Source organism: Larimichthys crocea, chromosome IV (assembly GCF_000972845.2).
Source record: "Larimichthys crocea isolate SSNF chromosome IV, L_crocea_2.0, whole genome shotgun sequence".
Classification (NCBI taxonomy): domain Eukaryota; kingdom Metazoa; phylum Chordata; class Actinopteri; family Sciaenidae; genus Larimichthys; species Larimichthys crocea.
The window spans coordinates 1017441-1041497 of NC_040014.1; the positions used below are offsets into that span (position 1 = coordinate 1017441).

Below are 24057 nucleotides of genomic sequence, written 5' to 3' on the forward strand. Positions count from 1 at the left end.
TGAGATGTTTTACCAAATGGATCATCATCTTATTCCATAAAAATATTCATGTCTCTGACATGATAGATAGCAAAGCTTAGGTGATACCATAATGTCTGATCTAGTGCCGCCATCTGGTTAGTGTTTTGGTTGATGGCCAAATTCCTGCAAAGCTGATGACAGTCCCATCAGTCTTAATTGCAGTGTACCTGTTTACTGCTCATTAGCAAATATTAGTATGCTATCATGCTACAAAAAAGAAAAGAAAAAAGATGGTGACCATGGTAACCATTATACCTGATAAACTTTGGCTTGGTATTATTGCCATTGTGAATGTGAAACTTCAATGAACTTCAGTTCAAAGTGTCTGTACATTCAGCCTCACAGAGCTGTTCGCGTGGCTTTAGACTCTTAGTTTTGGTATTCTTAAGAATATGATTTTCAAAGGAAAATGTCTAGATGGTGCTAAGCATCATGTCAGCGTGTGCGATACTTTGGTTTATCTACACTGTGGTGTAGTTGTCATTTTAGTAGCACTTTAAAAAGTATTAAATCAAGCACACAATCCTATTGTATAGAGGGGAAATAGAAATTGAAATGTATACTTTCATGAGCAATATTTTGCATAGTTTCTCTGTGAAATGTGGATACATTATCAACAGTCAGCATAGTGTGCATATGCATGTGTTCTAATACAGCTGAAACCAGAAGCAGCATGGGGGGAAACAGTTTTCCAACTGAGCAGATAACATGTTGCTAAATACTGTTATTCACAAGGTTTAGAACCCTATATCATTAATTTGAAATTCCCTTTTTCCATAGTTAAAAAGACTAAGCATGTGACAGAGGAGATGTCTCTGACTCTATGGAGCTGGTGTGGACAGCAGTGAAGATTAAAACCATATTTCTGTTTTATGATACATCAAAAAAAAAAAAAAAACTTTTTCTGGTGTAGACTCAGCTTAAAAGAGACAACCAAAAAGTGGCATTCCCTTTGTACTGCTATACACAAAGAGGTGTGAAGGTGTTATTTTCATGACACTGTGATAAACTCTGACCTTGCCATCATGTATTGCAAAAAGCTGTCGGTACGCTTCATGGCCTGTTGCAACAGAGAACACTTTTAATGTTGCAGACGGTTTAACTGATTTTCATTTTAATGAGTTTCAGTGTTTTGCTTTCCAGGAAGATGAATTAGTGTGATATGCAAATTCTATGCCATTGGTTAAATGTTTTAGAAAAAAAGCTTTTTTTTTTTTTTTTTTGCTTTTTTTATCGTGGTCCATATGTGCAAAAAAAAAAAAATGTAAGTAAGTTGTCAAGAGTAGAACACACACCCCCTTTAATTAATGAAGCTATAAGATTATGTTTTTTTTCCCTTATAATTTCATGCAGATGAGACTGACAGCCTTTGAGAAGGGCTACAGACAGAAACATGGCAGGGCTTTGTTACCATATGTGTTCACTGTAAACACTTTTCATGTGCATTTCGGGCACTCTCATCAGTGTGTGAAGTGTTGAATTCTGTTTTTGAGACGTTGCCTGGTTGCCTTTTCAGATGTGGAAATTCTGAACATCTGCTGATCTGGATTTGAAAACCTGCACTGGGTGTAGTGGTTTAATTTCCACTCTGTTATGCCTGTTTTGGCCTCTCATTGAATGTCAGTGGATTTTCAAAAAGGGTAGAGCTGTTTTAAAAAGATGCGCAGCATTGTTATAATAACCCAATTTTATTTTATAACCTGTCCAGCTTTTTCAGTAAGTGCTTTAAGCGTGCTCGTCATACGTTAGACTGGGAATCACTGGGTCTGCAGGTACAATGTGTGCATATGAGACAAAATATGTAAGTGTGTGTGTCCTGGCCGCATTGGCTGAGTGTGCTGCCTAGTAGAGCATGATTTAACGCAGCCTTTGTGAATGTAGGACAGAACTCGTTATGGACAGCTCTTTGTCTTTTTCCTCCCCTCTTTTTGTTGCTCAGTTCTTTCTGTCTTATGCCTTTTTCTTGCTGTCTGTACCTCCAGTTTCTCATTTCCCCATCTTTCTCCCATCCTGTTTCTTTCTCTTTTTATTTCTTACTTTATCTTTTTGTGACTGCCTGCCATTTATTGCCTCTCCATCCATTATTCCTCTCTTCCTCTTTATTGCTGCCACCTACACTAGCACTCACTCGCTTGTGTAGATCTGTCCATCTTTCTCCATCAGCCCAGCCCAGCCCAGCCCCACACACACACAAACATCTCTCTCAAAAGTATCTGTACAGAAAAGCATTCTTGGGTTTGTCATATTGTCCAACCTCTGATCACTTTATTGTCACTTTCGCTCGGAGTGAAAGAGAAAGATAGAAAGTAAATGTATTTACGTACAAAGCATGTGGTGATCCAGTCTTATTATTCCAGAGATGATGATGTGCCGGATGACATCTAAAGATATTGTATTGTGTTTGTGTGAGATGTAGACACAACTTTAGCTGAGATAATTGGTGATAGCCTGCAGCACTTTCAGGCTGAAGAGAGGGAATGTGGGGAGGAGAAGAGTACATCCATGGATGGATGGATAGATAGAAGTGTTACAGAGAGGAGAAGTGATGGAAAAACAAGGGGACACAAGATAAATTGAAGATTTCTCACCACAGGGTGTGAGGGCAGAGAGACGGAGAGATGGATGAGTGTTGTTTCAGTGGTGATAGCGATCGAGGAAGAATATCTTAGGATGGAAGTGGGCAGATGGATGAAGAGATAGATGAGAAGGAAGGGGGGGATTGCAGATTGAGTACAGCTTCGCAGATGTGACTTGGGCTGAATGAATGCTTGAAGTACTATGAGAATAATGACCGAATGGAACATTGGAATAATGTTTCAATTGTATGTTGGGTTTATGGAAAAATATCTGAATGGAGTGCTGCAAGGTTTGAATCATATTCTGGTATCATGTTAACATGGGACATGTGGTTATGTGGTTATTTATGCCCATCTATTATTTTTGGTCAATGAAGTTTTTTTAATGCTGCTAACCCTAAACCTGCTGGATTTTCTTCTCCATCACCAGTAATAGAAGTTGAGGACAACAACACTACAGACAAACTTTAACTTGATTTCAGTACAATTGCATCATTGTTGTATTTTTGTCAATCAATATTTTTTTTAATTTAATAAACTACTAATCAAATTGAGTTGGAAACACACAAGCACTGTGGCTATGGCACACGCTTGATACTACTTAATTTTCTCAAAACTGGCAGAAGAGCTTAAGGTTTCTGGAACCACAATGCGATGGTTGCCTGTGCAAACACATGAACATGAGTATTCAAGTTTTCATCAGACTTTTAAGTATTCTGTTGCTGTAAACACACTCAATTCAATGATTTGATATTTTTTCTGGTGATTACACAGTAATGAAAAGAAGCAGTTATGCATTTTATATTCCATTATTCCATATTCTGTAAATCAAGCTCCCTAAATCTAACACACCAGACCTTTAATTCTTCCTAGGTTCCATGTTCAAAGAAATACAGCACATATTGCCAACGATGTTTGCACTTAATAAAGTGAACCATATAGTAAAAAAGTTGGAATGATGGAATAATGGCATGAGCTGAGTAAAATGTTGTAATGATAGACAATGAGCTCAGTGACCTACTGCAATGATGGAAGAAGGACAGGATTTAATCTTGGAATAATGTACTATGGGCTAAATTGGATGTTGGAAAGATGGAAAAAGGGCTGACTAGAACATTGGAGCGATAGGATGAGAGCTGAATACCACGTTGGGAAGATGAAATAAAGGCTGAATAGATCCTGGGATTGACAGCTTTGTGATGTCGAGATTCAGGCCGCACTGAATTCATGTGACAGAAGAAAAAAGACTTGGAGGTATAAGAGATGGGCAGCTAAGTCGGGAGAAGAGAAAAGGCGAAGTTGGGGGAGGGTAGGAGTAGGCAGAGAAGAAAAACGATGACGGCAGATGAGGAATACAAATGAAAACGAGGGCGACTGTTGGTATCATCAATTAAAAGAATTGCATGAAATGATGAAGTGGCGCTTACTGGTAGAATAATAAAACCGCAGAGCATTTCATTCAGCAAGAGTCATCTAAGTGTGTCATGGGTAGAGCCGGATTTCCCTTGACAATACTTTGTTTCAGTGCCAGGGCTCCCCTGATGTTCCTCTATGTTTGCCTGCCTGTCAGACGTCACTGCAGCATATGTCAAACTCGATCTGGTCATGGTGGTGGTGCTGCCATCAGAAACTGTCTCACTGTCGTAGTAATGTGAGGAAGCTTTCTGCCTTCACCCTCAAGGGAATTATGGGATAGCGAACAAGCGGCTCACACTTTCAGTGTGGGGCTTGTGGTTGATGGTGTGGTGACAAGGGTATTACAGTCACTTGCATAACACAGAGATACACACATGGTCATGGTGGCATCTGCTACTTCAGTATGATTAGCCATGTGTGTCGATAAGGATCTGAGTTCCAACACCTTCTTGCTTTGGGTCACTTTATTTATAGCATTTTGTTAGTGCATGAATTATTTTTATCTTTGTGTTAAACCAGAAGAAATCAGATTATTTTCACAAAAATTCAAATAAATTGCTCATAAATCCTGTATACAGTCGTCCCTCGCTATATCGCGGTTCACTTTTCGCAGACTCGCTGTTTCGCAGATTTTTTTCAGTGTAATTTTGAATGCTTTTTTTTACAGCGTACTGTACAGTATGAAGGCGCATTGTGTTCTGCGTCCTGATTAATTAAGGGAGTACTGTACAAAATGCGTGTAAAAAGCTGTATAAAAGTGTATGTTTAGGGGTTTTACGGCCTTAAAACATATAGAATAATTGTAAAACTTACTTCGCTTTCGTTTATTGCGGGTTATTTTTAGAACGTATCCCCCGCGATAATCGAGGGACCACTGTATTTTAAAATTATTGCATGCCCCACTCCCATGAATGCAAAAGGACAGCCTAAGCACGTGGATGCTAGATTTGGAATCAGAGCTCAAGTCCTTCCCTGTATCTATTTCAATGTGTCTTTTTTAAAATCTTTTATCATTTGAGATAACCGTTATTCAGTAACCTTTACAAATATAGAGGTTCTATCATCCATGAATCGCTCAAGAGACATAACAGCATGGTGAATGATAGAGCAAAGATCTGCAAGTAGCAGGAAGCCTTTTTGATTCAGTCATCTCCTGAAATATGAATTTATTGCGGAAAGCATCGCCATTCATCTTTTTAGATCACGTTCAATTGGAAGCCGCCAGTGGCTTCTTTTTTCACTGCACTGTCTCACTCTATATTCTCCTCCTGAATCTCTCTCCCTCTTTCCTCCATCTTTATGCCCAGCCCCTCTCCATCACCCCATCATCTCAACTTGGTGATGCTGTCATGACAACTAAAGTGCTTCCTGAGTGCTTGTTGGGTAAACTGAGTTTCCCAGAAGTGCTCCATGCCTTTTATCCTTCCCCCTGCTGACGTACTCACACATTCACGTTTTTTCTAAACTTGTGAGGGGCCTGATTGACACAGCGCATTGCTTGCCTCCTAACCCCAGACACAACTAGGTGCCTGAACTCATTTGACCTAACCTTAACCTAAACCAAATTCTAACCCGGCCCCTAAAACCCTCAAACACCTCTTTAAGAAACACAGTGTCCTTACAAAGAAGAGCACACACATACACACACACACACACAAGCACACACACATTCCTGCAGTTGGTGAAATATTAATAAAATGCTTCATTCAGCAGAGCCAGCTTCTTTCCATGAAAGCCTGGTTGTCTCCAGAGTCCCTCTCAGCAGTGGCTTGTAGGATGGGTTAGACTGGTAGTTATGGACACCTCTGATGCATTTACTGTTGGTTAGGTGACAAGTTTTCCAAACTATGCAGTTTATGAAACCTTTTTGTAGCAGTTACACATTTTTTTATTTATTTTTTTCTTGCACTTTGTCTAGTAATCTATAAAGGGGTGAAGTCTGAAATATCTGCACACCGGTAAATATGAGATTAGATTTTATGGAGCAGTTTGTATCTCAGTGCCGTCTTTATTTCTGCAGATATTGAAATGAGCAAAACTGTGCATATATACATATCTCCCTTGAGGAAGAAGCTGTAGGCCTATACCTTTACACACTCTAACAATGTTATCCTGTGCTGCCTTAGGTAAACTTGGACATACAGCCATTGTGAAAAGATATCCAAGCATCCTGACTATACAATTTTAATACAGATGTCTCAAAATAGTTTTTTCTTGGGAATGTAATCAAAGTACATATAGTAGTACATCAGCATGCATCTTCAATAAAGGTAGGGCTTGTCCACTCATGGCATGTGCATTTACATATGTGTGTGTATGTGTACACATAAATGTACCGACAGGAACGCAAATATTCAGCATACTTGGATTTAAATGGGTCCAAAGCAATGTTAAACAATTCACAACCAATTTCATGCACATATATTTTGCATGTATGTCTGCAGAATTCACGTCTCAGGAGTATTGTAATGGTATTGAGCTCTAATCCCTGTACGCCGAATCTGTGGGTGTCTGCAATTTGTGTTCGCAGTTGTTGGTTCATTGTCATTTTTTCAAGTGAATGAGTGTCTGCTAAATGCTGAAAGAGTAATATAATATGTGGTCTGGCGTCACTGTCATTCACGTGGGTGAATTATTTTCCAACACATCTGGTCAGCATAACCTGACACTTGATTCATCATTATGATGTATTGCTAATTTTGAATTTCCCCTACCAGACTTTGACTCGGGCGATAAATTGGTTTATGTTTGAAAGATATCGTGACCTGCTCGACCTCTCGGTTTCTGCTTGTAGCCTGATTGTGAGAATAAATGGATGCTGAACAATGACCTTCTCTGCCATCCAACAGACAGGAAACCCCCATTGACTTGATTGTATATTATTATGGTATTATCATCTGGCTTTGTTTGTGTTCACACACAAGCATTCGCAAATATGAGTGTGCTTTGTCACATACACATGTGCACACGCAGAGGCAGGCACACAAACACAGTAATGCAACAATAATTCCTGAAGGTATGACACCCTCATTCATGCACACATACACACACACTCAGTGTTTATGTTCCTTAGGCCAGTAGCTCGCTGTGGGACAAACACAGGAACAGGATATTTACTGTTTCCTTGCCTGGTTTATTAGTTCACAATAGTATCTGTTAACAACATAGGCATTGTATTAACGTTCAGCTTTACCATTTTTGTGTTTCTTCTGTAAAAGTTTACTTTTATGTCAATCTTGCTGAATCCGGGTACAGTAGGAAGAGTGACAGGAAAGATGGAAATAAAAGTGGATGTTTCATGCTACAAATAATGGGCGCCATTTGGCTTTTTTGTTATTATTATTTTGTCTTGTTTGTGAAGTTGAGTTGTGTTTAATATTCAGGAGTGGAATGTAGCTATAGTATGTACAGTTACTAAAGTAGTGTGATGAGGTACAAATCTGAGTTACCTGTACTTTCCTTGGATCCATTTTAGTTCATTTTATCATGCTTTATCCTTCTACTCCACTCCACATTTGTTGGACAACTACAGTTGCAGTTACGGTGCAGAGGCAGATTTTCCACGCATACCCTACGACAAGCTTTGCATGTAGAATTACTATCGCTCGGACAACCCAACAACAGATATAATGGTTTTGATTTGACTTGTAATGTGTTTTTACATTGTAGTATTGCAACTTTTGTTTATCTATACAAGTCTTGAGGTCCCTTGTCCATCACTGCAGACCATTTTCCATTCTCTAGTGTTACAACCTAAAGCCTAGTTCACACACTAGTTAGCCATTAGTCAGTCAGTTTTCAGAATGTGAGTCTTAATCTTGTGATTTTTATATTTCTTTGTGTATCTCAATAATTCTGTTTTAGGAATGTATTTTAATATTTGGATCCATAATGTGCCTATGCCCCATAAATGAATTTAAATCCAATGTTGTGTTGATACACAGTATGGGGCCCTTAACTTTTAACTTCTGATTCATACCCCCTTCCCCCTCTGAGTTTGTCTCTCTCCCTCTGCCTTAATCGCTTACTCCCTCTAATCCCACCAAACGACAGGCAGTCATATAAATCAACATGTTTACAATGAAATGTTTCCAATTAAAGAGGACGCTCGTTAAGAAGCATCAACGGACACCGCTGGATCCTTAATTGCCTGGGACGCCAGTGTGCGATGCATATTAATTACGCATTAACCTCACACACACAGCGCGTACACACAAATGCATGCAGGCACATTCGTGTGTATTGCATATTAATTACCTATTACCCTTTGTGATGTGCATTTAAGAGCTGCGTGGCATCAGAGAGACAGCTTGCCCAAGGGCAGCACACCCACACACACTCATACAAACACACTAATACCACCATTGCTGTATATTCAGATTGCATTCACAATGAGGAATGAGCCATTTCAGTCAGCCAGCCCTGACCATAACTAATCTCACCACAGGAAGTGTGTGTGTGTGTGTTCGTGTGTGTGTTCGTGTGTGTGTTTGTGTGTGTGTTCGTGTGTGTGTTCGTGTGTGTGTTCGTGTTCGGATATAAAGATGTATGTGCAAGTGGGTGTGTCCCTTCAAGACAATTAAGCAAGTGAAGCACCTGATCTAAAGATCTAACAGCCTGCCTGACATTCCACTGAAGGACATCTAATAAGATAAGGAATGAAGAGGTGAAATTAAATTAAAGTAAAATTAAATAAAGAAAATGGTTACTGAAATTTTTTTTTTTTTTTTTTATCTTTACCAAAGGAATATAAATATTTAATATTTCCGCTAATGATAAATGAAGTAAATGGAAGTGTGGAATTGAAAGTTGAGGTACGGTACCGGTCATTTCAAAGAGTATGGCACTATATACTTTATTTGACAGATATATTGTCCATTGCAAATATTTACATATATTTCACATTTTACCAAAAATCTAAAGCCTTGAATATTTTAAATCAGTCAAACTCATCTATCACATCTCCTTCAGGTCATATTTGACAATATTTTCTTAATATTTAATCAGAATCTTTTTGTTTATTGGGGGGAAAGGGTAAGTTAATTGTTTAAGCAAGAGCTCATCCACACTTCCATTAGGGTTGTCAACATGCTAACCTACTTGCAGTAATAACACTAACATGTTAACCATGTAAACCACTTCTTGATTAAGTGTGTTAGCATTTCGCTATTGAAGAACCAAGTAGCAGCTGGTAAAATGTCATAGGTTTTCCAGGTATTGGGTCAGGAGCAAAGTCATTGCACACTAAAAATTTAGACACCATGGCTCTATGAAAAGTTGCATTGATAAAGCAATGTTTATTAGTAGCATGGCTAAAATAAACAATAAATGGTCAAAATGTATCTTTTTTTTATCTTTTTTTTCCCCAAATTATTGTATGTGGATTATACTAATTATGATGTGTGGTTACATAGGTCTGCCATCTGTAGCAAAAACCTCCATTTGACTAGTAGTCAATGCTCTGCACAGTTTAAATGAAACCAGTAATTACTAAGTCGTATTTACAGTCGTCCAGTTTCCATTTAGATGACATTTAATCCATGTTTTTCCGGTCCAGCCAGCCACAGCATGGACTTTAAGACTACCCTTCAGCTGTGTTTTGCTCTCAGATTCCACATAAACATACTGTACATGCTCTTATTCACTCTCTGTGGCATTTTAATCATTTTATCCCAGTGTCAGCCTTCAGCTGGCCGCCCTGACCTCCATGCCTTCTTTCCTGTGTGTGGTAAATCCATAGACACATAATTGCATAAAAAACTGTCCAAAATGGAGCATGATATAATCGTGTAGTCATTTGCACTCATGTCATGTATGATGATACATACTTTCAGTTTATTTCCGCACATGCCCTGTGTTCATGTTTTCTGTACAGCATGGATAATCCATTTATCCTATGATGGAAATGAGCTGGATTTGATGATAATAAATACCTTAACATCCACACTGTTGGTGCTTATTAGTCAACTGAAATTGACTTGCATTAAAGTGGCACGCAATGGATTTCTTTTTTCACACCAATTTGCACATTTTAATTGCCCGATGTTTATTTCATTCTCATAATAATTTGCAACTTCCAAGGGAAATAAATGCATTATTTTAATTTAATCAAAACGCATCTTCTAATCTTTGGCACATTATCAGCAAATATCTGTCTCTGTCTGGCTGTTTTGCAGCAAACAAATGCAGTTTATTTTTTAATTTTTACAGTAGTAAAGTTTATGTCTTTGCTATTTCATTGTTATAAGAATCTTATAACTAATATAGTGAGTATTATCTGTTGTGTGTGGAATAAATAGAAAAACATTTCTTAACACTGAAAGCTCACAGCCGCTGAGGCCAAAAAAAATCTCCTTAAGAAATTCAAAACTCAATCAACAGGAAATCCATGTATGGAGCCACCATAGTAGCACACTGTGCCCACAGCATGCTGTTTGATTGACAGGTGATCTTTCAGGAGTGCAGCACAGACACACCAGGCGGTGAGAGCTCAGCAACAAAAAAAACCCTAAAAATAATCATAGTTACGCTGGCAAAAAATTTGAACATGCTATCTCAAATTATTAACCGCTCAAAGGGGTTTTTATTATTTTTTGTACTCCTTGTCTCGTCCTCTTCATTCCACTTCACCCTGTGCATGTGTGCCTGTGTGTCTGTATATGTGAAATGAGCTGCCACCCCATTTTTATTGATTTGGCCATGGGGGTTTGGAGGATGAAGTCAAGGAGAGCTAGACACCAGACGATGGCAATAAATCTGTATGCAACCATAAATGTGTGTCTGCGCACGCGTGTGTGTGTGTGTGTGTGTGTGTGTGTGTGTGTGTGGCAACGGGCTGAAGCAGACAAAGGATCAGGTGTGTCCTACTGCCCTGAATGCTATACCCATCCTCTCTCTCTCTCTCTCTCTACATATATGAGTAACATCACTACAACACGTATGGTCTCTTTTTTTGCATTTATCTCTCTTAAAACAAGTGAAAAGTCCAAGGACAGCAAAGATAAAGCATCTCCTCACATCTGAATAAAATAAACCCCTAAAGGCATACGTTACTGTCTGTGCTCTGTTGAGCATGAATTATCAAATGGATTACTATGTGCTCATTCAAAACTAGGCCAGTTTCATGAATGCCTTAAAAGCAATGTTTTGAACTCATGATTCGGGTATGTGTGGCATCCTATATGCCAAATACATTTTATTAATGGCTTCCTGCTTTTTTCAGTCTTGTACATCTCTCCATAAATGGTGGTTCCCAGTATGCATGTTCTTGTCTGGTGTCCTTACAATACCACAAAGACAAAGTTGTCTGTGTGTGTGTGTGTGTGTGTGCGCGCATGTGTGAGGCAGAGGTGAGACACAAGAGCGATCCAGGGCAGAGGGAGAATTTTTCAGGCCTAATGTTCCATGACAATGGACCAAGGTTCCGTCAAGGGGAATCAGAGCCACTGCCGCCTAATGTCTGACACGCACACACACACACACACGGATCTTCCCCTCTACTCCTCCTTTGTCTCCTCTTTTCTCTCTCTATCTCCCCTCGTAAACTTGGCTTTCCCTCTGCTCCTCTCCTCTCTTCCCTTTTTTGTCTTTTCCTTTTTACTTTCCCGTATTTCCTCCTCTCCTATTCTTTATCCTCCTGTCCTCCTACCTGGAGTTTAATTATGTAGTTCTTAATCGCAGTTAAAGCCTGAATGGGCTTCACAACAGGCACATTGAGAAACAATGGGTGAAAACAATGGCTCCTTACCTTAGGGGACAAACAACATTTCCTCTCTTTTGTCCTCTTTTGTCCTATACGGCTCTCTCTGACATCCTCACCTCTGCCCTCGTCTCATCAACAATAAATGAAACCAGACACAGTAATCTATCCATCTATCCCATTAGTATTTCATCCTGTATTGCACGTGTCTATTTGTATCTGTCTTGGTGCAACAGCAAAACCTGGCAAGAAAATGATGCTGTGATAAGTCAGTGATTGGTTGGCTTGGGGGCGAAGCCATGGCGACAGAGGTTGTTGATGTATTCTTGCGTGTTAACATTCTGAGTGTGTCACCCTGCTGTCTACCTGCCCCACTTAGATCAACCATTTGACTGTGTGTTTGTGTGGGAAGAAGAGAGATGATGTCTGTTCCCGTACTTGTTGTATTTGTTTATATATGTTTAACATATGGGGCTTGGTTGTACAATATTGTGCAGCAGATGCAAGAGTAAATTCTTAATTGGGTGCTGGTCACAAATCACTGAAGTGAATTGCGACTATGATTTAAAGGGAAAGCCCTGACACAGTAGGATAAAAACTTCTTTTTTTAAGTTTTTTTTTTTTAGTTAAGATAATAAAACATGAAGAAGAGAGCGGGGTTGCACAAGTTGAATAAAATAAATAATTCCCAAGAGGCATTTAAGAAGAAATCGAGACTTCCAAAGGAACAAAGAAAACAAAAACTAGGTGACAAATGCTGCTTTTAACTTCAACTCTGTAACTACAGTAGTATCTCTGATGAGGAACCTCAAAACAACCACAACCACCCAGGGAAATTTTTCTACCGTTTTGATGCTGACCTCCTTTTTTTTTTTTCAAAGGAACTAACCATGCTGTCCTGCTTTTTCTCTCCCCCACTTTTTTTTTTCTACCTCTCTCCCCATGACCCCCTTCCCTTTCCGATTTGTATGTCTACTCTTATCATCTCATCTCTTCTTTATCCAACTCCAAACACCCTGTGGTATCCACCCCCCCTCTTCCTTCTCTTACAGTCTGCAAAGTGGGGTTTTACCGTTCGCTGCTGGAGTCTTTAGCCTGCAGTAAATGTCCACCCCACAGCGTCGCCAGGCAGACAGGAGCCACTGCTTGCAGTTGTGAGGAGGGATACTACAAGATTGACTCTGACCCTCCCAATATGGCCTGCACACGTAAGGATATAGCATCTTAACATTTGCACATCCATTTTACTACAACTTTTGTTCATTAAAATGCTGTTGTTACTGGATGTATTTCATTTTCTTTTTTTAACCTCATTCCAACTCTCTCAGGCCCTCCCTCTGCTCCACGTAACGCCATCTCCAATGTCAATGAGACCAGCGTCTTCCTGGAGTGGTCCGTCCCCATGGAAACAGGTGGCAGAAAGGATGTGCGGTACAACATCCTGTGCAGACGGGTCTTGCCAGATGGAAGGGGCTTGGAAGAATGTGGCCCCAATGTACGTTTTTTGCCACGCCGTGTTGGCCTGTCAAACACCTCGGTGATGGTGGCCGACCTACAGTCACACACCAACTACAGTTTCCTGCTGGAGGCTGTCAACGGGGTTTCAGAGCTGGCCAAAGACCATGCAAAGCAGTATGTGTCACTTAATGTGACAACCAATCAGGCAGGTATGTTGCACCAGATCTGTCAACAACTGTCAATACTTGATTTTTTTCCAATCACAAACCCCCTCCCTCCAAGTTTTCAATCCTGGTCTGAATTTCCCAACAGATATAATCACCATTTTGTCGTGACTCTTTTCTCTCCATTATCGAGTCTGCCACAGACCAACCTATGTGTCAGATTCCTGGCACAAATATCTGGGTTTGATAACAAAGACACCAGATGATCAAATTATCACAGTATTTGTCCAACAAATCTGTCGCTGTATTAATTTCCCTTCTTGCACCATCCCTGCGGTGAATGAGGGAACGTGGCACAGTGGAAAGCTTTTTGCTTTTTGCTTTTTGCATCCAAATTTGTCATTGAAAAAGCAGCTTGGTCCCCTCAATTAGGCTGTACATTTCATCAACAAGGATTGCAGGAATCAGTAGCGTAATGAAAGCTCTTGATTTGCAGGCTGTTTGTGTATGGGGTTTCTTGTGTAGTAGCAGGTGTTATTCTGCACGCCTATCAAGAATGATGAATCAGCCCGATGACTTGCAAGTTTCCATGTTAAATTTATGCTGGGAAGTACTATTATTAATATACTCTGAGCAAAAAAGAGCATTTCAGCTGGTATAATGTTTTGCACTTGTAGCTGCTGGGAATATTTCATTATCTGCGGTGCCAGAGCAGCTTAGAAAATCTGTGTAATTATAAAGTATGCTTGAGCACTAAACCAACAACACTAAAGTGAGCAGCACATTGGCCAAACATAAAAGACCACTCTAATATTGGACAATGAAAGAATCCAACTACTCCCCATAGCTGTAAATATTAGAGGCTTTGATGGTTTTCCTTTTTAAATGGAGATTAAAATTCACTTCTGCTTGGGGAACCCATTTTAATGTTTACGGGAGGTATGTGCTTGTGTAGTTTATTTTATTTGCTTGTAATGAAATGGGTAGCACACAGTGAAACGTGGAAATATAAGATTAATGCTCTCCTTTCCAAGGCTTCCATCTGTAGGGACAAAAAAATGTTTTGAAGGAGTATGTTTGCTCCCGGTGTTGAACAGATGGTTCAATAGTAGTCTGGTAATATAGTAGAAAGAAGAAGAAGAAGTAGTAATAGTAGTAGAATGGATGCATGCAAAGTGTGTTTATGTGTAGAAGAGAAAGACAGGAAGAGAGAGACAGACAGACAGACAGACGGTTGCCTGACAGTTAAGAGTATTGACGATCCTGTCCAGTGTTGTCACTGTGGCTGTCAGCAGACTGAGTGGATTACACCAGACTGCAGAACTCACATTGGAGTTGTAGTTGGATTAAAGTTAGCCAGTCACTGGACCAAATGGAGATTAGGGATTACATTAGATTACACATGGCTGGCAGAGTCACAGACAGATAAAATGTGCTGCTCTTTGGCATGAATGTGGCACAGGCGTGTTTTTATTTCTGTTCAAATTAGATAAATTTGCTAATCAGGCCAATAAGCCAGCACATATACATACACACATACATACATACACACATATATATTAAAAATAGTGGTAGACTACGTACATAAAATAAGGAATATATACAGATGTAACATTAATCTAAAATAAAAATAAAATCTATCAAAGTGTATTTAATGAATGCAAAAAGCTATTTTCTCTTCAACTAAATTAAATGAGAAATGCCTAACAACTTCACATTTGTCTCTAACTAATTATAACCGCCTGCCGTTGCGCTTGTGATGATGCCAAATGGCTGAATAAAGGTGGGAAATGCTCAATATGGACTGTGATTCAAAACTAACACATTTTCTTCTTGGAGAAAATAATAGCGATTTAATAAAAATGTTATGATCTATTGGTAAGTCGGGTTGTTGCAGGAACTAATGCATCAATAAGGACAAAAATAAATAAAAAGATTCACAGGATAATAAACTCATTTTTGAGCAGCTGTACCAATAGTTCTGTTCCAAATATCTGGAAAACAGATTGCAGAACATATGCGCAAACGTGTGCTCACATGCAAGTGCTTTAAATGTACAGATGAACAGTTTACAATTAACTCTACAGTAAATATGATATGTTGCCAAGTAAATGCTGTAGAATAGTGCAAGACTAAATATTTTATCTAGTACTAATCAGTTCAATTAACAGAAGGTACATAAGGTTTACATAAGGTAAATGTGACAATTAACAGAACAAGAAAGAGGGAAAATAATACTTTCTAGTTGTGCAATACAAGGAAGTTTAACCTCAGGAATACAACAAATATAAAAAGATATAAAAAGTTGGATGTGTACTCCACCTTTGTCCATGCCCAGCACGAGTGACAGATGTTGGCAGAGGTTCTGCTGCACCTTTAACCACATCCGAAAGTTATGTCGTTTCTACATCACTGCTGCAAGGTTTGGATACAACCACAAGGTCTTTGTGTGAAGTATTCAGAGCAATCATTTTAATCCTGAAGCAGTAATTGTAATGCACAGTTTAACACACTTTGATCCTGCCTCGCCTCTGTATCACAGATGTAATTGCACAATGAGGACTTTGATCAGCATTGTAAACATCTGGTTTTGTGTGTTGTGCTTCTGCTTGTGAGGGTAGAAAAGTCAAAGACAAGGCACTGAGACAAAAGTATTGAAAGGCGGGGGCGACAGGGAGACTCATACAGACAGAGACTGAGAGAAAGAGTCAGAGGATCTGCCGTTTGATGTGTGGGAAGTGTCACACTCGATAAGGGATCCGTGAAATAGGTGATTTCACAGTGTCCCTGTGAAGCCCTGCTGAATAATAAAGTGTTGGTACTCGTGAGGTGAAAGGCATGAGGGAAGGTGGAATGAGAAGAATAGAACAACAGGACGGATGAAGAGGTAGAGGGGACAAACTGGCTGGAAAGGTGGTAAGGAGGAGAGAAGAGTGGAAAAGGAAAGGCTGTGCGTTAACTGCTTCGATAAATTCAAAAACACATATATTTGCAGTCATATATTTTGCACTGCTTTGAAGTTGCCTTTTACACCCGTACACAACTTTGATAAGGCAACTAGCAAGCACTCTTTAATTGTAGAAATTAATTTAAAAAGAAAAATACACCATCAAACTGATTACAAGATATTCCTGAAGCCTAGTGGAGTTTCCAAATGTCTATATTTCAGATATTTAGTTATATTTGTATATGAAACTAGGAAGGCTTTAATGGCAGTAATCAACATATTCATTCTCCCCTAAGGAGTAAATCATAAAAAAAGAAGCTTTGAAATCTAATTGGCTATTAATTCTCAATAATCACAGACAGAAAATGGTACCTTTTTGTCAGCCAATAAGCTTTATATGCACATTAAATCAGTTTCTGTTGAAGTTCAGCTCTATTACGTCTTTATTTCTGTCCGTTTGTTTTTCATGTTGTTCACAGTGTGAGAGCACAGTGTGGTAACTGCAAACTAAATGTCCCCATATATTGTTTTTGCTCTTGTAGGCTATTAATCAAATGAATCGTGATACATTACCTTGTGGGTGGTCAAAAAAATAAAAAATAGTGCACAGCCTGGTGCTCTGCCCATATGTCTCACTTTTGGGAATATATAAAAGTAGTGGGGCCAGTAGTGGAGTGTTTGCACTGAAACTGAAATGAACTTGGAATAGGAGAGGATAAACTTCTCTCATTCCATGTTTTGCTTTTTTTTTCACCTTGCTACATCGCAGCCCTTCAGTAAACATGCACACATGTTGTATTGCAATTGAATTGTAAAATAAATGTGTCTGTGAAAATGAAGATGATACCAGTACTGCAACAAACAAACTGCAAATTTGAGTATTTTTGACTCAGGTTACGATGGGTTGATTTGTAGTCACAAAATGTCCTTTTTGGAGATCCACAGAGACCTTCTCAGGAAAAAAAAAAAACGCTTTAGACTTGCCGTTTTATGTTTGTTGGAACAGGTGTTCATTAGTGAATGTTGCAAACCCCTAGGCCAAGAAGGCACCTTGTGCTTTCAGTAGTCATGTTACGACTTTTATGAATTCTTGAATGACTGAAATGCTTAAAGGTCTGATTGGAATGAAATATGTTGCATGATGGATCGGTTCTAAACTACCGAATGACTGTTGCTGTTTCAAATGTATGAAAAAATAAGAGAGGCATGAGATAAAGCAGGTAGGCAGGGGGTTAGGTTGCAAACAAAATAGATGAGAGAAGGTACTTGCTACTTTTACAATCTTAAGAAAGCCATCTCTCTCTCTGTCTGCTATCTATCTCTCATTGTGTCGCTGGATCGCTCTTTCTGTCATTCTCTAAGGGTAGTTAAAGGATAATAAACCAGATAGTTGAAGGTCTGTATTGATTTTGGTGATGCCTCAGACAGATAGCGGTCTGAGAGGCGTATGTTCTGCACTGTGATAACGTTGCTCTTATCTAAGGCCAGAGTTGTTACACTGGAGGGCTGCACACGTACACTGAATAGCTTTTTATAACCTTTTTTAACCTTTCTCTTCATGAAGTAAAATGTTTCACGGCTTCAGAATGATGGAAAAGTAGAAAATGGCATCACAGATTTGGAAAATATGAGCAAAATGCCCCGAAGTTCATATTTATTTGTGGTCTGTCTAACCGTACTGTAGGTGCTCATTAGCAGATCTAACATGTACTGGAAGTGTTTAAATCAGGAAGTGTGATTCCACCGTCTTCCCTGTTGCTAAATTGAAAGTGTTGCTGGGGCTCTGTCTTCACCCTTTCACAGTGTCTCAGTATCAGTATCTCTCCCTTTTTTTTTTCCATTTTTATCAACCCACTTGCTTGTCTTCCCTCTCTTCCATCACCTCCCATTCTCTCTCTGCATTGGTGTTTCTCGATGTCAGATTTTGAAAACACGTGTTTTGTTTGGTCACACTCGCTCAGTCATGGCTCTAAAAAGTGTCACATTGTGCAGAACAGTGCTTCTGTTCTCTAAAATCGTCCATTTTATGGACACTGTGCATCTGTGCCGTTTGACATTTGGTGAAAAGGGAAGGTTAGCGACCAAGATTTGTTGTGCACAGAAATGCGTATGTACATTATGTTTTTTTTAGCACTGTAAGGAGAATACATTTGGGTTTTAGACTTGATCGGGGTGTTGGTTAGCTCAGTTGGTAGAGCATCCGCCCCATGTACGAAGGCTCAGTCCTTGCTGCAGCAGCCCAGGGTTGAAATCCGACTTTGCTGCATGTCATTCCCCATCTCTCTCTCCCCACATTCCTGTCACTTCTTCAGCTGTCTCTGTCCAATAAAAGCTTTAAAAAGGCCAAAATATATCTTTATTTATTTTTATTTTTTTAAAAATAGGCTTGATCGGACAAAAGGATCAAAATGAAGACTTCATTTTAGGCTCTCGGAAATTTGACATTTAACAGATTAACCAAACGCAAATAATATTTATTACCTTCAGCCGTAGTTCAAATATGTATTGGCTATATTTCTATATACCTAACATTAGGTTTATGTATATATCCCAAAATCAAGTATGTATACCTTAGGCTGTCGCACTATGTGCACCTTCCATTCAACTTTTGATTAAATATAGCATGGTAAACTGAACCCATTTTTGGAGGATTTATACTTAGATTTGGGGTGTATTGTTACCTGTTAAGCTGCTGGGAAAAGAAGCCCTCTCTCTCATCATTGTGTCCCAGCATTTATACCATTTAAGCACTGAGTGTGTGTGATTCGGTTTCTGGTTTCAGGCTTTTAAGATGTTGCAGATAACACTTCTGTGTGACCATCCACTCAGGATACTGTTACTGTGTTTATAGCGATGATTTATTCCCTGTGGAGTTCTGCTGAGGCTATTGAAACCTAAACGGTGTTTAGCATTTGCAGTAGAGGCTTACACACACACACACACATGCACGTGCGCACACACACATACACACACACACGCGCGCACACACACTATCAGGATGTTGCCTGAGGGAGCATTTTGCCTGGTGAAAAGCTCTTTATGTGTCAGAGACTCTCCAACTGTCCCTCTGAGAGATGGGGCAACAGGTCAGGTTACAACAGGATGGTTCGATGACTGATGCGAACTCTCACTCACTTGACTTCATCAGAAAAAAAAGAAGAAGAAAAAAACGGAAAATCAAGAAAACAAACAGAAAGAAAATCATCATAGCATCAAAGAAAGTTTTCTCCTGTGATAGTGTTGGAGCGTTTGAGACATAAAGCACTAATATGTATCACTTGTAGACTTTCTACTTTGTCAATTCATTAGAACTATTCAAAAATGTGTCTAGCATTCTTTGCCGACTGCCAAACTTAGTACACTAAGGCTCTGTGCCAGATGTGTGGAGTCATAGTTGACGCCATGGGCTCCTCTCCTAGAATCTACTGAACAGCAAGATATAAAAGGATAGCTTAATGAGGCACAGGTGTACCTTGTTTTCTTGTTTCCAGATAGCAAACTTCCTTCTTTTTTTTTGTCGGAGGCAGAGCTGCTTTGGAACCAGAAATAATATCAGTGGTTGAGTTACAGCTCAACGGACAGGTGCCAAATAACCTGAGAGGAACTTTGGTAACTAACAAACTTGAATTCCAAAAAAGAAACTCTGGGGAAAATATGATGGGGGGGAAAAAAATGGCATTTTTCATTTTTCTTTCTTTTTCTTCACACAGCATGACAAAAATAACACCACAGCAATGGCAGGTGTGAATTACTGTGTGAATTCTAATATGCGAAACACTTCAATCACCATCTTTTAAAATCACGCTTGTTCTTTTTTTTTAAAGTGATTTTTGTTCTCTGATGTTTCATCTTCAAGTTAAATATTTCATAACGTTCAACAGTCCCAACAGGCATTACAATGAGCTCTGCGCATGTAAACATCAAAGGGTGTGAGGACTGTCTTATAGATGCTGATGGTACCCAACAGATTTTACAACATTTCACTTGTGTTTAATCACCGTTTATTAGGGATGTTATGTCAGTCATGTTAAATAGTGGAATTAAAGAGATGCGCTGGGTTGCAGCATATTAAACTGATTTTACAACTCAAGCAAATGAATGTGCTTGAAATTCCACCATGTCTTTATATCTTTGTGTGTGTGCAGCACCCTCCCCAGTGAGTGTGGTGAGAAAAGGTCTTACTGGGAAGAGCAGCATCTCCCTTTCTTGGGCGGAGCCTGATCGTCCCAACGGCATCATCCTGGAATATGAAATCAAGTATTTTGAAAAGGTAAGAAAATTATTCTTTTCTTTGCTCTTTATACAAAGCTATGTGTCTCTGTCTGCTTTAGGCCACCTGTGGCCTTTGAGGTATTAATACCAGAGAGGTATTGATTTTGCATGCACTCTTATGCCTGTGTGTATTTGATACACAATGTATCACATGTATTGACAAACTGCATTCTGTGTAGCAAGAGATAATTTAGCTGTGTGATTTGTGAATATCATAACTGGTCTCTTGGGGAAATTGTCTTAATTACCACCTAACTTGAAATAAATTGCTGCATATGAAACTTATCAGAAAGTATATTTTAAATGTGGCACAGACTGAACAAAATTTTAAGGTGTTTATTTATTTATTTTGTCAATTATATTTTCACCTGAACCCAAATTAATTTAATCATATACAAGCATCTTTGCATTGATCTCAAACAGGGACATACTTCTATAAAGTTATCTAGCAGAAAGTGAACTTGGGCTTTTTAAAACTTGAGAAAATCTATATTTTATACATTTGAGAATTTGATGACGTTAAAATAACCACAATCATCAATGGATTTTTGTCTCTTAACAGCCCCACATATTTTTAATGTTATATTTGCAGAAACCTATCTACCAACATTGTTCAAATTAGTCCTCAGAGACACAGCTGAATATAAATTCAGTATTTTTTTGAAGTGGACACTGAGAGAACGTTTATCTCAAAAAGACTTTCATGTGACAGCACTAAAGCTGTGTTTTTTTTTTAAAGCTGGACTTTGATAGAGACTGCAATTTGATGCTTGTATTCAGATCATTGTTTCAGCGCCCTTCTTCTTTTCTCTTTTTCATCCTCTGATGTCTTCTTTTCTCGGAAGGTCAGAATAAAGGTACACAGGAGAGCAGAGCAGGGTTTGTGGTCAGTGGTTGGCTAATGGCTTCGGGGCTAATGGAGGGGGCATTTAGCTTTGTTTAAACCTGATGTGGTTACAGTTTGGAAACTGATCCTTCCACACATGCACTTACACACACACACACACACACGCACTCAGGCATACCACAGGTGGCTCAGCCATAAAAATGAACAGAAGAAGTGAGCGGAAAAAAAAAAAGAAAGGTGCAGGCAGGCCGACGCACGCATGCACAATCTGTCAGAGTAATTACTGCGACAACAAATAATCAGCGAGGCTACAAAAATATACGTAAGGAACGTGAGTTAACTACATTATCCAGTCTCTCTCCCTTTCTCCTACTGCAGGAGCAGGACTCCAGTTACACCATTATAAAATCCAAAGAGACTGAGATGGCAGTGGAAGGCCTGAAACCCTCTTCAGTCTACATCTTCCAGGTCAGACATGGGTCAAAAAAAAAAGCATTGATGAATCATAATGTGTGGACAAAACAAGAAAGTATACAAGCATGTGATGTGATATGAACATGAATATTTGATGTGATGTTTGCTGTAGATGCGATATATTTGGATGTGATACATTACAGGTGCGAGCCAGGACCTCGGCAGGTTATGGCGCATTCAGCCGACGTTTTGAATTTCAGACCAGCCCTTACTGTGAGTACACCCGAGAGAGAGAGCATGACAGAACAATAAAGTTTAACATGCGTGTGACTCACACCTGCAACAGCAGATGCCAGGTGTGTTTTTTGTGCCTGCCTAATCCCACCTTTTCTTCGGCAGTAACAGCTACAAGTGAGCGTGCTCAAGCTTCGATTGTGGTGGTGGCCATCACGTTGGCTCTGGTCCTATTGGCAGTAGTTGCTGGATTCCTGCTCAGTGGACGGTAAGACTTAAATACACAGCGGAAAGGACACAGACAAAAGCATTGACCATTCATATGTATGCAGGTGCATGCTGCATGTGCACACAAATCTTTTCCTCTGTAGATAGCAGCACATTAAAGAGTGCTGACATCAGGTAAAAATTCAGATTTTGTGCAGGTATACTTGGTAATAAATATATTGCTATATTAGGACCATTTAATGATAACATAATTTATGAAGAGACTTATAAAGGGAGAACTAGCAATCACATTTTTTGCTTCTGCCCATGTGATGGGAATTTATGGAAGAAACTTATGTGAAAATTGTGCCAGTTTGGAGTAAGTGATATTATTACTGACATTTCTTACTTCAGGGGTTTAATGACAAACTACATTTTTACAAAGACACGACATCCTGACATAGTTTATTACGGAAACATTTTGTTTATAAAAATTCTAAAGGAAGAAGCTACTCAGAATGTAAAACTGAGATTTTATTTTTTATTTCTGAATACAGTTATTATGAGTCTGTAAAGCGCACCAGTCATGTACTGTATCTGCGGAAATATGAAAGCACCCCGTTGTCCTCTCGCTGACCTATTGCTGACTAACATAAATGACAAATGTCAAATCTAATTTCTGACCCGGATATGTCTGTGCTGTTGAGCAGCATTATGGGATTAGATACTGTAGATGGCTTTAGGTTTGAGTTTTGTAATACCAGGATTAAGGGTTGCTTTTCAGGTTAGAGCCTCATGGTCAGCCAGTGGATTGCCATTGGAGGCTGGTGACACAGCTTTGCTGTTACACATTAGCATTCAGCACTCTGTGCTCCATATATTCTACACCATAATCATGTTGATGTTGTATCTGTCCCCCAGGCTCGTATGACCTTCACTTAACCTTGTCTTGTAATTGGTATAACCAATTTCCTGATATCTTTTTCACACACACAACATACACAAATGCAAATACTGTATTTACCAAAGGAAGCTTCCTAACACACACAAAGCACAGCATCACCTGAGTAAACATACAAGTGCTGAGAAGACAAATTCTTGTACTCCTGTGATTTTATGTCCATGAAAGTCCCTTAAACACTTTATTGTTCAGCAAACATTTTTTTTCCCCTTGAGGTGAGACACTAGTACGGGTGAAAGAGATTAGAGATTAGAGAATTGGATGGTGTGATTATAGTCTGAGGAAAAATCCCAGTTTCCCGGTTTCATGATTATATGAATTCCTTTCATTTAAATTGTCATGGGATCTTTTTACACACTATAGATTCATAAAATAGCATAAGCGTTTATAGTTTGGTCTTGGTTTTAGTAAAAAATGAAACAAAAGGACGCTGAGAACTCTCATGAAGGTCTTATGCCCTCGAGGGGATTACATGCCGTTTTAGTGAGCAGTTGCAATTCTCCTTTGTCTGCTTTGTTGGCATTGGTTTATGTTGCACTGAAAGGTCAACTCTTAATTCACTACTTCACTGATTTTAAGTCACATAAACACTGTGTAGCTGAGCCTTTACGGATACAAAACCATGATGTCTTAAACCGTGATTAACGGTGAAATCACTTGATTGCGACACACTACTGGCAAAAACACTGTTTTTAAGCACTGCTTATGTAACAATTTCAGGCTGTTTTTGCTATAACATTTCTTGTTTCAGACTACTCGAAAAAAGTGCATGAAGGCACAAGGCACTTTGGTGAATTTAGGAGAAATCTACAGACTCAAATAAAGAAATATTTGCTTCAGA

At 39.1% G+C, this 24057-nt stretch overlaps 1 protein-coding gene across 2 annotated transcripts in view; it reads left to right on the plus strand.

Moving 5' to 3' along the window:
• Window positions 1-24057, plus strand: part of epha5 (EPH receptor A5) — a 62382-nt gene that overhangs the window by 16763 nt on the left and 21562 nt on the right. Inside the window, exons 4-9 of one of the 2 annotated variants that reach the window (XM_019271757.2) lie at window positions 12765-12920; window positions 13041-13379; window positions 20427-20551; window positions 21779-21868; window positions 22018-22087; window positions 22214-22316. In XM_019271757.2, the coding sequence (XP_019127302.2) occupies window positions 12765-12920; window positions 13041-13379; window positions 20427-20551; window positions 21779-21868; window positions 22018-22087; window positions 22214-22316 (883 nt within the window). Of the gene's footprint in view, window positions 1-6730; window positions 7172-12764; window positions 12921-13040; window positions 13380-20426; window positions 20552-21778; window positions 21869-22017; window positions 22088-22213; window positions 22317-24057 lie in introns of those variants that run through there. The other variant, XM_027278650.1, reaches the window with a different exon arrangement.